Genomic DNA, 18,385 nt, shown 5'->3' with positions numbered 1-18,385 from the left:
CAGGACCAGAGTGTGCTACCAGAGATCCTTTTCCAGGGATCCTTTTCCTAGGTTTTTCTGCACACAAAATACATGCTGTGACTAGCAGCTAACAACCAGCTAAGGGCCTCCCCAAATATCTAATTAAGTTGGTTACACTATATTAGATTGACTTAAAATGTCCTTTTGCTTGCCTTAGACCAATTTAGCTCAAGTGCAGGGCTAAGCAGTCAACTGCATCATCATCTATGGAATCGCTAAGGCCCAGAGACCGCTGGCCAAGCCTCACAATGATCCGTAGGCTGGGGAATGGTATGCAGCTCCAGAACTTGTGGGGCAAAACATTGGAAAGTATCCCGACCTCATGCAGCCCCACAATTGCACTTGCAAAGCTTTTATCCTAGGTTGTCTGAGGTAGCTCCCTATCTCATTGATGTTTTCATATCCTCTTTGGTTTAGAGCAAGAACAAACAGAGCTTTCCTCCCGCAAGCCTCAGTGTTCAGTACGTATGACAGCATTGGTGTTCAGAGCTTGGCCAAAAATACATTTAAGTCCAGTGCATTTTTAGTTAAATCTATTTTAACTCTGTGTCAGAATCCCAGTTTCCATTCCAAGCTATAAGGGAAAAAAATAAAATATTGGAAGAAAATGACATTCAGATTCTTAGTGCATGCAGACATTACAAACCTGGAAAATATGTTTTCTGAGCCAAGTTACGACAACTTTCAGGCAACATTGCTAGTAATAGGGATACTAAAGATGAATTACCTGCTTCTATGGTGGTGTCTGTGTTTCTTTGACTTCGCCCAGCTTGGTTTACAATAGTGTTTGCTGGCATCTTTTTCGCAGGTGGTGGTTTCTTTGGAACTACAGGCATTGCCTTCAAACGTTTGGTGATATTGCTTACTGCATCTGTGATGGACTTGTCCACATACCAAGTTAGATTGGATAGGATAGTTCCTGCTTTGACCTCTAGCATGGATTCAGTGAGCTCTTGCAAACCTTTCTGAAACAGCATGCTGTCTGAATGAGCAGGTTTCGCTAACTTGTGGAGGATGCTGGTATTCATGCCGTTAATGCTTCCAGAGAGATCTTCACACATGCTCCGTGCTTCATAGGCAGTTTTGTTTAAGAGAGGGATTGTCACAGAGAAGCGTATGGATTTGGCTTCAAGGGCCCTGATCCTGGAACTCAAGGACTGAAGCTGCATAGAGACTACTTTATTCTGTTCTGCTACTGTAGCTTTGACATTTCTTACTGAGACACAGTTGTTTGCTAAAAACTTGGTTATTTTGCCTTCCACAGCTTGCAGGCGAACATCATAATCTTTGCGTTCCAGGGTAGAGCCCAATTGATTCTCATCCAGGTGACCTGTATCTTGCTGATACTCTTGCAAGTTGAATGAGGTTGTGTTTAGATGATGGCGAACTCTGCTCATATGAGGGACAATGTTTTCACCAGATGAAGACATGGAAGACCGGATTGTTTCTGAAGCAACTTTCTGGTTATCACTGATTAGCAATTGAAGGGATTTGTTCATCTGTTGGAACTGAGGTATCAATGTCAATAAGCTTTCCATCTTTTTGGCACCACTGCAGCAAGAGTCAGTATCATTTTTGAAGGCATTCAGGGTTTCTTTCAGCACATAGCTATCTTTGATAGAATCTATGGCATTGTTGATCACCATCATGGTCTTGTTTATGCCATCCTCCATTAAAACAAAACATTCATTAATTTGCCTCTCAGAGATTTCATCCTGAGTGTGAACTTCATTTTTAAGCTCCTTCTGACTTTTGTCAAGTTCTTCAATGGTAGAACTGAGTCCTGTCACAGTACTGGTTAAATTTTCCAGTTTTCTGCTTATAGCTTCCATTTCCATCTGTTGGTCATACTCTGATGTAAGGGTGAAAGGGACACCTTGTTCAATCAAGGGCTGGAGGATCTCCATGTCATAGCAAAGGTCATTAATTTGTTCATTCATTTTGTCCATTTTATCATCCAAAGGAAGCACCAGGTTCTCCAGTGTCTTATTTAAAGAATGCATGTCCTCCTCCGTGCCCCTGAGTTGTGCTTGGAAGTCTCTCCTGCATTGGGACAGCATGTGATCACATTCTGCCTGTAGGCTGTCTCTTTGGATCTCTAATTCTACAGTGAGGTTACTGATCTTGCTGTCTTGGATTCTGAGGTCATCATAGAGCTGCAGAACCATCAAACTCTGTGTCTTCACTTTCTCATGCAGGCCAATCATGTAATCCGTAAGATTATCAGTCATTGATTTATCTGCTGTGGGGATGTTTTGGTTTGAACTCTGTTCAGCTGATAACAGCTGTTCATGCACCTCTTTCATTTGGCTCAGAGTCTTGTTAAGTGATTCATAGTAAATGTTGCTCCTTGAACTTTGATGCTCCAAGGCAACTTCCATCGACCTCTGCTTTTCCTCCAGGTCTTTGATTGACTTGCTACATGTAACACTTATATCTTTTTCAATATGCAGGATCTGACCCCTTATCTCTAAAATCTCGACTTTTGTAGGCCTCTTTTCTATCTCCATGGAACATTTTTGCTGAGAAGCATTCAGACTTTTGATCAACTGCTTGGTGCTCTCGAGATCTTCAGACAAACTGGACACAGACTTGAAAATCTGGGCCACCATCTCTTGCATCTCATTTTGGAAAACTTTAGACTGCTCTTTTACAATCTCTTTGACTAGCTCAGTAATGCTTTTGGACTTGAGACCTAGGGGAGCAAAAAATATAAATGCCTCTGTAAATAAAGAGCAAATAAATGAGAAGATGAAGCAAAAATCCAATATTTAAGCAAACTTCTTTTTTTTGCTTTTTTATCTGGTACTGCTTTAGGGAAGGGCAAGAAAGATCTTTTTTGCAATCACATCCTCTCTACCAGTTGTATTGTCGATTATTACCTTGGCTGACTCTCGAGAGACTGGTGTGTTTGAATAGAGTTTTGCTAGTCTTGCTCATCCTTTTAATCAGTTTTGCCATCCTAGGAGAGGAGCCAGGCTGTATTGCTCCCTGCAATTATAGACAGCTGTGACAAGGTGAAATGTATGCACAGATTCTAGCATGGGAGACCAAAGGCTGAAAGGACCTATCAGTCTAGCAGATATGCAGCAAGATTACTGGGGAAATGATGATGGTCAGGGGACAGCACTGAAAACACTGTAATCCTCGGGCATCTAATTAGCACAAGAAGCACATCCTGAAATGTGTTGCTTCCAGGCGACAAAGGAGGAATACCCTCCTCGGCCTTTCCAAGGAAGCACAAGTGAAACTTCCTGTGTGGACAGAGCAGTGGACATGAGGCCCCGCGGAATTCTGCAATGCCTTCAAGATATCGATTTAGATCCAGACCTACTACTACTTAGAGTAGACCCACTAAGATTAATGGGATTTAAATTGGTCGGTATTGTCCTGAATCCCATTGATTTCAGTGGGTCTAAGCTAAACAAGACAAGTTTGGACACAATCCATTTATTGTGACCTAAGCTTTCATAGGCAGCAGCCTCTTTAATTCAATCTGGTGCTCTCCAGATGTTTTGATGTCAGCTCCAGTCAGCATGGCCAATTATTGGGAATACTGGGCGCTATATTCCAAAACTCCTCATGATGTCAATCTGTATTAGATGGATCTATAGGTTCCAGACTACAAAGCAATGTGGCATGCTGGTGGTTGCCTTCAATGGTCTCCTGTGATTAGTCTTGTGGGCCTGCCTAAAATGGAGAATTCTAAAATGAGAAGTATTAGCAGAATGGTGTTGAATGAGGAGGTGGGTAGCAGGGCAGATCTGGAATTTACTGAAAGTGCCTCTGTCCAGTCTGGTGAGATCCTAGCTTTCCCACACGCGTGCACACACGCACACACCACAACTCAACACATTTAACAGAGTCCCCCTGACTTGTACCATTTTCAGTGGCTGGAAAGGAAAATACAGTGGGGACTTCCATCTCTTCTAGGGCACCTGCTTGTACCTAATTCTGGATCCAGTTCAGCATGGGAAACATTGCCATACATCCTCACTACACAATTTCTACTCCATAATTGGTCGATGTCACCCATTGGGAAGTATTAGAAAGCCATAATTAAAAGCCACTGGGATGGAGCACTTTTTCAACACAAAGCTTATTCCGTGAACCTCAGGGTTCCCTAACTAGGATGCATTCTGATCATAAGTAAATAGGCAGGGTTTTCTATCACCATCTTGAGTATTTTGTAGGAAGAAAGGGAGCTACAGAGCTCATGTGTGGACCAGATCTATGCAAAGTACAGTGGTGGGTTTCTTTGTTTACATTGTTATCCATCCCATGTAAAAAATATCTTCAGTTAGAATTAAAATGCACAACTAACAGGGAGATGGAGCCTCCATCATGTAGACTTAGTCTTTCCCAGGGGTCCTCCAACTGTTTCACCAGGGGGGCGGTTGAAAGGGGCTGGTGCTGGGCGTGGGCCAGAAAGGTGGTCCCGGTGGGGCGCGCGGGTATGGCGAGGCGCAGGCAGGCAGGCGCGTGCAGTGAGGGGAGGGGAGGCGAGGTGAGGCGAGGCGGGGGCGGGCACATGCCGCGATGCAGCGGTGGGTGCGCGAGGCAGCAGCTTGCTTGGTAGGAGATCATTTTCTCCGAGCGAGTCCAAAACAATCTCCTCGCGAGCAAGCCGCCGCCTCCCCGCACGTGGGGCATTGAAAACCTCTGAGGTGGACCGGATAAATTGCCATGGCGGGCCAGATCTGGCCCCCAGCCCGTAGTTTGAAGACCCATGGTCTATCCTGTGGAGTTTCCCCATCTGGCCCACAGATGGTTCTTCCAGGGCAAGGGACTTGGCTTTTGTTCTGAGATGGGAAACAACACTGGGGATTCCTCTGCATCTAATCTTCCTGCCGACCTGAGATTGGAGATGAAAGTCGGAATGCAGATGCAAAGTCCTTTTGCATAGTGCCCTGCTGGCTGTATCCCTTTCTCCATGCTGAGAGAGACTCAGAGAAAAGGGAAACGGTTTGGGGTGGGCCCAGCTAAACCCACTGCCATTGCCTAGCCTACAGAGAGGTCAGCAAAAAGCAGCTGAGCCCCTCACCTCAAATTAGTTTGACACCCTTGATTTAGATGAATTAGCTTTGATTAGGGGAGGCACCTGACAGTTCAGCCTGCTTAGCTGCATCTTTAATTTTGATGATTATAGATTAAAGTGACAGTATGTGTGAATAGCAGTTTTATATTGTTCTGTCACGAGGGGGAAAATATGAAACAATGTATATATCCATATATGTAAATACAAACATGCACTTGAAGAGACTGCGATAAATAGAAATTGAGATGTTAGGCAGGTATAATAATTAGCATAGCCATGTGACAAAAATAATAAACTTTCATCTAAACTGAGAGAGAAAGAGAGAAGGAGCAGAAGGAGAACATTTAATTGATTGGAATACAAGGAAGGATTTGTGACAGAAATTGCACATTGCCACGTGATGGTAGAACAAAGACTTGCCTTTTGGGGGTCAATTAAAGAATTCCCTCATCTTGTGCCAAATCCTAAATCAGTACTAATTGGCTAAAGAAACTTGAACAATTACTAATTGTTTAATAAAGGCCACCCTGAACTAAAATGAAATAATCTCTTTTGCAGATTATATGTCAAAGGGGCTCCATGAGCAGAAAGTCTATAAAAAAAACCTTAAAGGTGGGAAGAATGATAGGCAAACCTATAACCTGGTACTTGCTTACTTTTCCTGCTATCCTTGAACCGAGTATGCAACATTCCAACTGTCTCGTAACTCTTTCGGCACTTATTCCAAAGAATTAACTCAAATACTGCAAACGAGCAAGTGCATCAAAGCATAGAAAGAAAAGCAGGAAACATCTAGTAAGACATCACTCGTAAATGGACATTTTAATGCAGGAGTGGGGAACATGTGGCCCTACAGATGCTGTTAGACAGCAAGTCCCATCAACCTTCACTGTTGCCTTTGCAGGGAAAACAGAATTTCAACCATATCTGGAGAAGCCCATGCACTTCACCTCTGCTTTACATTCAGGCACATTAACGTCATCATTAACTTCATCCATTAATGCTGTAAAAACAGGGCAATGATTTTGTCCCCAGTGTTAAAGGCAGGAGGCTGAAGCACTGTAACCTTTTAAATTGCATTTAAGTAAAAATACTCTTCTCTATAGATCATGATTTTTTATGAAAAGAAGAAACGTTCCCATCTGTTTCTTACAGTTTCATGACACAGAGAAGCCTTGCTCTCTGGTGAACAGAGATGTCAGTGATACTCACAATTTCATGCTCAAGAATACAAGTTTCAGGAGATAATGGTGTTCACTTCAGTAACAAAGGTGGGATTTTGGCTCCTGAATTCTCCTCCAGCTTGGATCTTAATTGGAGCTAGAGAAGAACTCCCCTCCTGCATGCATGCATCCAGCCATGCAGCCTCCAAAGCCATGTCAGAAGCCCTGGGTGCAACTTTTCCCGCTTTTTATATAACATCCTAAGTGATGGAGCAAGGAGAGATTTTCCTCCTTTCCCATCCCGACTTCGCATAGTTGATCACTGATGTGTTTGCCCTATTTGTCAGTACTGATTTGTAGGATCAGATTGTGTGTGTGTGTGTGTGTGTGTGTGTGTGTGTGTGTGTGTGCACGCGTGTGTGGGAGGGAGGAATAGGCTGCATTATTTCCTGATATTTGGAGAAGTAGTTCACTACTTCTTATGCATCCTTAATTTCAGCAACAACCTGAGCTGGTGGCAGTAGAAGAGTAATTAATTATAAAGCATTTCTTCTTATCATTTATTAAAGTGATTAGGTTCCTGTCTCTTAGAAAAGGCCCAGGTCATCCTCTAGCAGTGGTTACCACATACAAAGATTTAAATATACTCTTAAATTACAGCAATCAACTCTTCTTTTTGCAAAAGCAAACACAGGTTAGAGTAAAGTCAAGTCCGTGGCAGCCCCACCATCTTCTCTGCTTAGCAATGTGCCTTCACCAAGTTGAATGGAGGCATGTTGTAACTGGAACTGAATTCCATGCCCTTCACCATGGTGCATCTCTCTTCCTCCCAGCTATCCTCTAGTTGATTTTTAATGGCGGGTGGGGAGTGAAGAGGGGTGACAACAGTTCAAAGGTCCCATTAGGCTACGCAAAGGTCATCTTTGAAAATAGAGTGGAAGGTTACATAATACAAATGCAGGAGGCGGGACAGATCCAGTGGGAGAATGGACATAATAAATCTAATGTAGACAAAAAACAGGAAGGTAGGAAGCAGAAGGGCAGCATTACCCAGTGAGAGCAAAGTAAGACATCAAGGCTGTATTTGCTCAGCTTCGGACAGCTTTCAAAGCATTGGAGACGTGCTGGACACATCAGTAGATCCTATACAGGTGTGGTAATTTGAAGACAGGGAGGACTGCTCAGGAACACAAATGTATTTTATGGTATTGTCTGGCATTGCACTGCATTGCATTTCTATACTACCCACTAGCTGAAGTTCTCTGGACAATACAAAGCAATGTAGAAAGCAGAAGTAGCAGAAAGAAACATTTAAAGGAAAGATGCAAATGTAATAAAAAAGATATATTCTAGCCATAGATAAGGTCCTAGTGAAATCATTGTGAATCAATACTGCAAACCCACTCCACACTCTTTGTAGACACTGTGGAAACTTCCAAAGTGGCTCCCTTTTCCATGGTCAGAATTCTGACTTTGGAAACTGGGAGAATAGGTGTGATGAGGTAGCAGTACAGTTGGAAAGGTCTAAGGTATCTAAAACTGTCCAGGGAAATTTTGGGAGCGCTACGAAATAAGGCATATTGGAACTTAATGGATTTCCTGCTCATTTCTGATCTGAAACCAGAAGTGGACCAACTCAGGGGTTTTTCATGGACTTTTTGCTCTAAGATAGGCTGTGATACAAGTGCATCTTTTAAAAGACTGCTAGAAAAGGTCCACAGATTGCACATGTGCATAAAACATGCCAGAACAATGTGGGTTTTGACTTCCAATTTGTGCAAGATGATTTGGACACATTTCCTTAGGGTTTTTTAAAGTGCAAATCATGGCATTTTGTCTTAAAAGTGCAAGGAAGCTCACCATGCACAGGTGCTGCCAGAGCAGGCCTGGTGAGCCAGAATCCTGGGGGCTAGATCATGAACGCCTGTTAGATGTTCACCATCCTTTGAGATCCCTCACACTTGGCTGCATTATGTCCACAATGCTTTAGTGTTAAACCACAGACTGAGAAAATACTTAAGGCATGGACTACACCTCTTTAGCCTTCCATTTAGGGATGGGAGAAGCAAGGACATTCAGATTTACTGAAATTCTCTAAACTTCTAAGCTCAGTTTTGTTTGCAGTCTGTTTTTCATTTAGTTTTAGTGGTTTTTTGAAAAGGAAAAGTGAGCATAATTGATGCAATTGTGAAAAAGAAATGTGTATTTTTCAAATGCAATGGCAAGTTTCAGAATGTGCAAAGTTTCTTTCAAAAGAAGAAAAAGGTGTCTGCATTTGCATTCAGGATTGAGAAGGAGCACGTTCAGATGATTTGCAAATTGAAATGAAGCAGTTATACATAACTACTTCCATTTCTTAAGATTTTATTTGGCAGGAGTGTTGGAGTCACTTTTTAGGACCTCAATAAAAGAGAAAAATAGAGAGAAATCACTGGGCTGAAGGGAAAAGATAGAGGAAGAAGACAACTGAGAAATGGAAATAATCTTCCTTTGGGGAATAAGGGAGTTGGGTAGCAAGGGATGCTGAAGTTGGGAATCAGTCTTGTTTTGATGGAAGAGTTCTTGCAATCCTGTTGAAGCAATATAGAGGAAATGCTATCCATGTACCCTAGAGAACAAGAAGTACTTTCTAAGTCTGTATGATGCAGCTCTGTCAGAGGTGGAAGGAGCAGGGCAACGGAAAGACGTAATAATTCTTCAGCAACCCATCGCAGCTCATGACATGCATTCACGCGCATGGAGTTTGCACCTCTGGAAAGGTCATGTTTGGTCTGGTCCCCAGGCTTATAATGAAAAGCTAATAAAAGAGGCTAATAGTAGCACTTACATAAGACAGTGTGGAGCAAACCATAACCCAATTTGTAAATAAGTAACATAAATCAAAGAGGAAGTCAGTAGACAGGAAGTGGATTTCGGGTTTGCCTTAGACAAGGCTGATGTAACATGGTAAGAAAATGCAATTTAGAAGGTCTTCGAAACAAGATGTTGTCTTCACGGGCCCAGTTTTATAAATGCAGCATACAAAGAGAGAGGGAGTGTGAGGGGAGAGAGAAGCAGCCCATATATAGGGAACAGGTAGACTAGTACTTGGGTCTGTTGAATTATCTGGGAACAATAGATCCTAGAGGACTGCTGCAGAATGTAGAAATCCATTTGGAGCACCATATAAAACTCACCAAGATTTCCCCGTTAAAGCATGATGGTCGAGAATAAATAAAATGCTTCCTCTATAGAGACTGCCCTGTAGCTATTCTCTGAGTACTGTTTCTTCATCCTGGCTTGGTCATTTTGCTGTTTTAGGGAGAAACAGTCATCTATAATAATAATGAGGATGGCTTTCTGTCTTTTCTTCTTTCTATCTGTGAGTGCCAGAACATCAAGACCATGAAATCTATGCAACTGAAACGTGGCATATCTAGGAGTTTAAAGATGTGACTTCTTTGTTTTTAAAATTCATTAATTTAAATTAATTTCAGTATGGCCGTGTGGTTGAAGCTTGTAGTAGCACCTTCAGCCACTAGGGCCAAATGTCCCTGGCCACACACAATTTTGCAGTCCATGAAGTCTGAAACCAGGAAAAATTAGCAGTTTGAGGGACACAGTCATATGTCTATTCCCACTTCCAGGAGAGGGCATTCCTTCTCTGGGGAATAGAGTAGACAGGCAGCTAACTCAGGAAACTGTACTATAAGGCACTATCATGTCAAGGGTGGTGCTTATGAGTGCCAGAGGGCCTGGGTTTACCAGGTGACCGACTTTTCTGTGTCAAACTAAGGGCTATTCCAGCCAGGGCAAAGTGGGTTCATCTGCTAGAAAAAAATACAGGGTAGTAATTGAGGCATGTTGTGGTATCATGGAAGCCGTACTTCTTAAAAGTAGCTGCTTACAGAGCCAAGCTTGCTCTGTGTGGCATCCTACCTGTAGAATTTTGACACCAAATTGAAAGCCAAGCAAAATGTACAAGTCCCTGCTCAGACAAATTGGACGCATCTTGATATCTTTGTGTGTCTCTATTGAGATGAATAGATCATTCTGTTTCCAGTCTGTGTATTTCCTCATGTGATCATTCTTAAATTGGTTCTGTCCTGTTTCTGCATTTTTGCAATTTTTTAAACTGCCTGAAAATGTTTACTTGTTTATTCAGCCATATATTTTAAACTGGATTTTGTCACAGAAATATGCAGAGGTAAATATATTTGATCACATTTCATGGATTTCTAGGTGTATTTTATACTAAAATGCATGTGTAAAAAATTGTGCTTTGGTATATTGTTCTGCCCTGGACTTGAAAGAGCTAGATGGAGCTGTCACGGACAGGACATTTAAGAGAGCTTCATTCCTTAGGTCACCATAGGTCAAAGCTGACTTGATGGAGCAGAACAGCAAATACTGTGTTGCTGAGATCTTCAGCTGCAAAATATGGATGTTTGAGAAATCCAGAGCTACATATTCACACGCACACATACACACGATTATCCATTAAAACAGAGAAGTAGCATAATCCTATTCTGAGGTATGTTCCACAAAGAACAGGTGGAATTCAATGAATGTCTTACAGCTCACAGTGTTCTGCACATTCTCCAAACAGCATGGCTGGCCAAGGAACGCTTGAAGTTATAGGACTTATTTCTATCTATAAGATCGCTGCTTAAATGAGGCTTATTCCTTGATAAATGGGTAAAACGCTACATCTTAAATAAAGCAATAAGCCTTTAATAAGAAAGTCAGATAAACATCACCATCAGCTCATGGTGAAAACAGTTTTTTAAATGTTCTCTCTTGGAGGCTTCAAAGAGAGACCCTGACGGGAAAAAATATGGGGGAAGCATTCTTTACGGAGGTGCCACGACAAAGGCCATTTTTACAGAGGGTGAGGAGAAAATGTTCAGGACAATCTTTGGAATTCTCTTCTGGGGCAGTACATCAGGAGAACATTAATGAAACTGTAAAAGATTCTGTGAGTGGCAGAAAGCAGGCTGAGTCAATGTCCAGGGAACCACTTAGCGCATGCTGCTGTTTGCTGAGATATTTGCAAAATATCTGGTCTAGGTGGACGCTGTCCTGATCCTGTGTTTGTACCTCAATTATGAACCAATGTGGCACCAGCTGTAAATCTGAAACTCATTTCCCAGCTAACACAATTCTAGAAAAAGGACAAGATAACTGTATATGACGCAGAAGCGGTTAGCCTACTGCTGCACCAAATTTTTTGAAAATTCAGTAAGGATGGCAAACGTCTCTAGTTATGGTGGAATTTGGAATGTTCTTCCCTGTTGAACAGATCCACAAAGTAACTGGGAGTACCATGTTGCTACATGTCAAATTCATTGGAATAAGCAATAAATTTGCTTTAACCTTTAGTTAAAACTTTGGAAGGAAAAATAATTGGGTGAGAAGGTACTAAAGGCAGAATCTTCCACAAGTTTAGACAGAAGAAGGGCTGACAACTCCCAGCATACCCCATCCAGCCATGCTAGGACTTATATTCCCTTTTTTTTTTTTTTTTTTTGCCCTAAATGGATAATCCCAATAGGGAGATACTTACTTTGGTTTTACTTCTGCCTATTTACTTTGTCTACTTCAGTTTATTTTTTTGTTTATATTTTTATAGACCAGCCCCATTCCTAGAAGCTCTGAATGATTCACATGGAATTAAAACCTTTTGCAAGAAGATGGTGTCCATTAATATTAAGTAAATATCCCATTTCAAGCTTTCGACAATCTTCCTCTCAAGTGTGGTTAGAGAAAACTAATTTTGCATAAAGATTATACTGGGACTCCATCTGTTGGGCACATTGCATCACTTGTAGGGAGAAGAAAAGTCGAGTGCCCTTTTCTGTTCCTACTTGTAGAAGAGCATTGATTCATAGAGGATTACAGAGCCATTGCTTGTGAGATGGAGATGTGGTATGAATCAGTGTGACAGTGTGGCTTTTGGAATGCTCGCTTGACAGGAGGAGATTCACATGATTGTTGCAGTCTTGGTGATTTTCTTGTGTGTGTGTATGATCCTATTGTGCATGGATAATGTGAAAGAATCCAAGTTGTAGCAAGGAGGTAGGAGTTGCTCCAACACTGGCTCTCCCAAAATATATCTTAGATTAATGTGCAAGTAACTGATTAGACTGAAGTGGGTCCAAAGGAAGCAAACAGGAAATGGGAAATGTTCAATGACATACTGAATATACAACCAAGGATCAAAAGTGCCATATAGCAATAAAATGCACAAAGGGACAGAAGTGGGACAGAAGTTAAATATGACTGCAAAGTGATGCTATTTGAAGCAATATCTGGTGCTGATATACCCCAGAGGTAAACAAGGAATGGAACAGTAATATACAGAGAACTTTTTTATCAGCTCTAGGTTTGCCGTTGTTCTTATCCCAAATGTATTACTGCCCAAATGGCACTTGACATTGGAACATTATATAAGGAAAAATAAAGACTTGGGGCAAATTCATGGCCCTCAAGATGCTGTCTAGAAGGCACAGGTCTTTCTGTTAGGGCCTTTGTACAAGTTACATGCACAACACAACAACAGCATCCCTCCACACATCCATCCCTAAGGGGGCATGCTTGGCTCTCATGTGCCTCTTCCAAACTTGTGGGAAGGCCTTCCTAATAGCCCCAGCTCTTGCAGGAATAGGCACACAGTCCCAAAGACCACTGTCCCAGTCTGGTTTTGCAGGGGGTTCGTTTTGTTTCATTTTGACAAAAATCTGCACTACCTAAAGCAAAAGCAACAAGCTAATCAAAATATACTTCCCTTGAGGAATGTGGAATAATACAATAGGACAGTCTAAGTCCATTTCTGATAGCTTCTTGCTCTCCTTTTCCTTCTCTTGCTCTTTCCCTGGCACTTTTAACTGGGTGAGTGATTGCATTAATTTCTTTCTTTTACCTTTTAGAAAAGCCTGGAAGTCTCTGCCCTTATCTTCATTGATTTTGCCTTCCAGAGAGGAGAGTGTCTTGCTCACATCACTCATGACGACCGAAATGTTGTCAACCTTCTTCTGTAGTAAAGTCAGTTTCATCTCCTGGCTGCTAATCTGTTCATTCATTTTTTGTGCAACAGCTAGGTAGGAGGAAAAAGAATGGAACAAAAGACGAAGAAAGTCACTAAATTAAACCACAAAGGGAAAAGCAGAAAGTGCTGAAACAAAAATTGTATCAGCAATTGCCAAAAGTAGAGCAAGAAGTTTCTGCAGCCATTAATAAGACTGGACCATTTTGATTTTTGTCATGAATCTTGAGTTATGAGTGACATTCATACAAGCACAGCAGCAAAATAATTGCTGAATAATCCATATTCATTACAAAGTCGTTATAATTCTGGGAGAGTATATTGAATAGTTAACAGAAATTTAATGAGCATAAATGGAATCTTCTTAGTTGGGTTCCTATTCCACTGTTCAAATTAATGTGTTTTACTCCTTAAGAGTCATCCTAAGAATTGGTTTACCTGCTGTAGGAGTATGACACATTTATTTAAACAATAGAACTGAATTCTCTGCAGGAACCCAGTTAAATAGCAGTTTCTTTTTTCATTTTTGCAGTACAAAAAAACTGTGTATGCAAGTAAACCATAGCTGGAACTACAAAAAAAAGAAGAAAGAAACTGCTGTCCCCTCTCTAAAAGAATTCCATTAGCTTAGTTGAACACCTTCTTTGCTTTCCTAAGGATTCCTTCAAAGTATTGTACAAACAGAAATCTCCCAATTAATCTCAATATACTACTGTAGCCAGAATATGATAACAGTAACATCACTTAGGCAAAATAATCTGGTCTCTGTCCCACAGTGTACAAAGAGGCCACAGACAAAAATGGAACCAGCTCTTGGACTGCCATAAAATGAGCTAAAACGTATCTTGGAGGTCTGTTTATTTGTGCATGGCAAAGAAGCCCACAGCGGCCACTGTGACTTGCTTTCTCATAGCCATCCCACATGGTCCATTGGCACGAACAGTCTCTTTTGTGTTTCAAGGAGATTGCTATCTGGTCTCTTAACTCACCTTGTTTTCTCTAGTACTGCTAGTTTTCCCTGTCAGTTTTGGTGGGAGAAAAATCCTATAGGAGTTGAGAACCACAGTTTCCTTGGTTGGACCTGGTCCTATGTCCACCCCTGCTGTCATGCTCTCCACGGGACTGGAATGGGGGAGAAGTAGCCCCTGGACTTCCAGGCTTCCTATATTATTTATTATTATTATTATTACATTTTTATACTGCCCATAGCCAAAGCTCTCTAGGCAGTTGACAGCAATAATCATAGAATCATACACTCAAGTCACCCATCCCACTTTTGCCCAGGCCTGCCCCTGCTTAGCTTCCAAGATTAGGCAGGATCAGGCACTTCAGGCTACATGGAAGCTATTAAAGCTGCAGTGACCAGGACTCTATGCAGATGAGGGTAACAGGAACAGAAAGTGAACAGACAGAGGGAAGTATTACTTCCTTGTCTCCCACTGCAACGAGAGATTGAAAAGCATGCAGCAAATCTTCAGTTGGCTTGTCAGGTGCGAAAGGCATGATTACCTGTCTGTCATTATCTCTGGATCACTGAATGGCATTAGCAGCTAATAATATCTGACATGAATAACAATTTAACATATGCCATTGTAGCCCTGGAGGTCATTGCATCCAGTCACATTGTCCCTGAAAATTGTTTTTCCTCCTGACACAATGGTGCCCGTGTAAGCCCATTCTCTCTCAATATCCTGTTTTGCCCCCTCACCTTTCGGCGCAGACCCACAAAGGAAACAAGATTGCAAGAGACGCCAATGCTTCATCACCTCGCTTTTGGTGGCCGAGGGGATTTCTTTTGTTCTGGTTTTAATAAATAGTGTTGACAATGATTGTGTTAGGGACTGCAGTAATTACAACCACTGACCTGGGTCGCTGAGGTCTGGCTGCTGCCGCGGCTGCAGTTGGTTTCCCAGTGCTTCCTCGCTGACAGCATTGCTCTCGGCCTGGTTGCTGTGTGCAAGCAATTGATCCCGTTGTGCTAAAGGAAGAAGGAGAAGGGGAAGGAGAAGGGTGAGTGAAACATTTGGCCTGACAAATTCATCCAAGACATGCCAATACCGGCTGCCTAGAGTGGTAGTGGGCTCTCCCACACTGGAGAGATTCAGAAAGAAACTGGACAGCCATCTGAGTAGATGGTGCAACTTGGTGACCTGCAACTGCAGGGGGTTGGACCCAATGGCCTTCATGGACCCTTCCAGCTCTACTTTTCTGCGATTCTAGGATTCTATTATCATTGCTGATAGTCCTCTGTGCCTTCCAGCACTTGTGCTGCTAAATCCCAATCATTTGTGCAGATCCTCAAGTTAGCGGCTTGCCCATCTGGGCCACATGCTATGCCACCATATTGGTAATGGATAGTGAATGACTTTAGTTCTTACCAGAGAGGATTAGAATTGTCTTCTTCAGGTTACAAGTGAATGTCATTTGCAGAAGCTTGGACTATTGCAAGGTTCACCCTCCCTTATCATTAAGGACACTTGGAGAGCTACAAGATTAATGCTGAAGTGGAGGCTTAAAGAAGAGTACTGAACAAGGCCAGCATGATAATTACATCATGCCCATTGCAATGATCTCAGGAAATGATAATCCTATAAACAGGTCTGTACTAGGAAAGCTGCAGAAGTTTGCAAGGTTTGGGGGGGTTGGGGAGGGTTTTGCTTCTAGTTGGAAATATGCAGCACATTCAGGAAACTTTGCTGAGACCAGGGGTATGGGGAAAGGAAAGGCTCTCATCTACTCCCAGCCTGACATAGCTTCATCTCTGAGTTGTCCGTTGAACCTTCACTACTGACTTGAGCCTCCTCGGTAAGGTTTATTTAACAGGTCACATAGCACTCCTGAAATTTGCAGCAGGTTTTCCCCTATTCCCTGAGGGTAAGTGAAAAGAGGAAGAATGAAGTGTGATAGCAGGTTGTATTTAAAGAAAAACTGTACAGGTGATTCAAAATTGTTAAATATAGCACAATCTTTAAAAAAAAACTTTTGTGTCATAACGGAGAATCTGAAAATGTCCATCATATTGATTTGCCAGGATCATGACAAACTCAGAGCATATACCAGTCTGGAAGTTAGAGCAGAGTTTTATTAAAAAATCTCTTCAGAAAAGCAAAAGGAAATGCCTGACTCCATCCAGATACCCCCTGCACCCCACAAGGGCTAAACTACACACTACGTGAGCGATGTAACTAGCAGAAGTCCTTTAAAGATGAGGTCTGATCTTTTTTTCCTAATCAAATCAATCTGTGTAGGGCCTCATTCCAGACTGGTATCCTAGCATGCAGAAGGGGGCTTTATCATTTTGATACCAGTCATAAATTAATACATTTCTATTAACTGTAGCAGAAGCATACTAAGGGCCTGTATGAAAGACTTGATGCTGTAATTCCACACGTGTTTCATTGGGGGGAAAGCCCCCTGAATGAAATGGGACACATGCATATGCATAGAATTGGGCTGTTGTGTATTTAAAAATGCCTGTGCATAGAAAATGTATTTACACGAACAAGATTTGAACTAATAGCCTATGAATACTGCACTACTGAATACTGACAGCTCTGGCTTTTTGAAGGCCCTTGGGCAAGGCACCCCCCACCCCATGGGTCCCTCCCTCAGTGGGTCTGCCTTCACACCACGATTGCCATCAGATGCTATTGCTCTTCATTCTCTTCTTCGTCATTTCTATCCTTTACTTGCTTAAGAGCAAGCAAAGAAGCCCACAGGCAAACAGGGAGTGGCATCTGCTGCACTCCTTCTCACCAGTACTGTTGTGTGGTCCATAACAAGAGGCAGATGAACAAATAGGTGGTAGTGGTGAAGAAGAAGTTCTCTGCCAGGTATCTGACCATGCCTGCCTTTGAGGCCAGCTCTTTAGCTAGATATCCTGAAAGAAGGGATGATCCCCAGGCATATCACATGTGCATTGCTGAACGGCTGTTTCTGGTTGAATCCCAAATTCCATTTTGGATGGGGCCCAGAAACCTCTGAAGATGTGGGCCTGCTTTCCTGAGGGTTGTCTACTGTGGGAACAGACTGCTGGACCAGACAGTCCTTTCATCTGACTTCATAGCTCTTCATAGCTCTTCATAGCTCCCACAACATGTAGAGAAAGGCAGCCAGCACACCATGTTCTCATCAAACTCACAGGCTGTGGCAAGCACACCTGGCAGTCTCCGATTAGTGTGAGAAAGGGTGGGAAATGAAGCCCTCATACGTCTTTGCAGTGAGGGCAGCTACCAGAAATGCCTGGCCAGGTCTTAACTCAGAGGTCCCCATGGGCCCTGCTTAGGCATGGCTGAGGAAACAGGAGCAACAACATGGAGCCTTTGCAGTGGGGAAGAAAGCCATCAGGGCTCCTCCATCTTCCAGCATCATTGTCAAGAATATATTGGGGTCCAATTCAGAATAAACTCAAGCAAAAGTGATTTAGTTTCTATCATTTATCGAGCCTTCTTTTTAAAAAGAAGATCATTTTTACTCGAGCTCGTTCTGAATTGGGCCAGGGGGAGTTTGCTCATCACTAATAATATCACACTGTACTCTAGATAAGAATGAGGCATAATTAAATCTATATTGAGAGGTTACCCAAGGGGCATGCAAGAGAACCATATCATTTTTAATAATGAAGGAACAAAATTGCACTCCAGTTGCTTGAGAATACTCTGAACTGATCATTTAGGAGAGGCACTTTCCAGTAAGTGTGAGCAGCAGGAATTCTATAGGAAATCACACTGTGAGTGGTGCAGCTTCTGCTTCACAGAAATGGGCTCCTCCCTTGTCTTTCTGCATGCTCTGCTACTGAACACTCAGAGCATCTCTCTACAAAGGGTGGGACTACACCAAGTTTCAATAAGGTGCACATCTATAGTACTCACTGTGTGTTCAAACTGCTTCTTACACTATATAATTGTACTCCTCAGAACAACCTTACAGGCACCCCAGTCATTTGGGCAACATCTTGCATTGAGGGAGGCCAGTTTTAGGTCTGAAGGTTCCTCCTCCTACAAAGGTGGGAGCCCATATGAGCACTAGTGGATTTCCAGGTGATGGGGTATCTGGTAGGTAGCTAGGGGCTGTCATTTAACTCTCCTACCAAGTATTGAATAGGAGCAGAGAGCCTCAGGATTGGGGGCTCAATCTAAG

The 18,385-nt window shown here is 42.3% G+C and overlaps 1 protein-coding gene across 1 annotated transcript in view; it reads right to left on the bottom strand.

The window, feature by feature from the left end:
• MMRN1 (multimerin 1) overlaps positions 1-18,385 on the bottom strand; it is a 73,951-nt gene that overhangs the window by 17,528 nt on the left and 38,038 nt on the right. Inside the window, exons 4-6 of the mRNA XM_044428994.1 lie at positions 15,111-15,224; positions 13,124-13,297; positions 749-2,716 (exon numbers count right to left, since the gene is read on the bottom strand). Coding sequence (XP_044284929.1) covers positions 749-2,716; positions 13,124-13,297; positions 15,111-15,224 — 2,256 coding nt within the window. The remainder of the gene's footprint in view (positions 1-748; positions 2,717-13,123; positions 13,298-15,110; positions 15,225-18,385) is intronic.

Source organism: Varanus komodoensis, unplaced genomic scaffold, assembly GCF_004798865.1.
Source record: "Varanus komodoensis strain SLA01 unplaced genomic scaffold, ASM479886v1 scaffold2, whole genome shotgun sequence".
NCBI lineage: Eukaryota > Metazoa > Chordata > Lepidosauria > Squamata > Varanidae > Varanus > Varanus komodoensis.
This window is presented reverse-complemented; position numbering and strand designations above follow the sequence as displayed.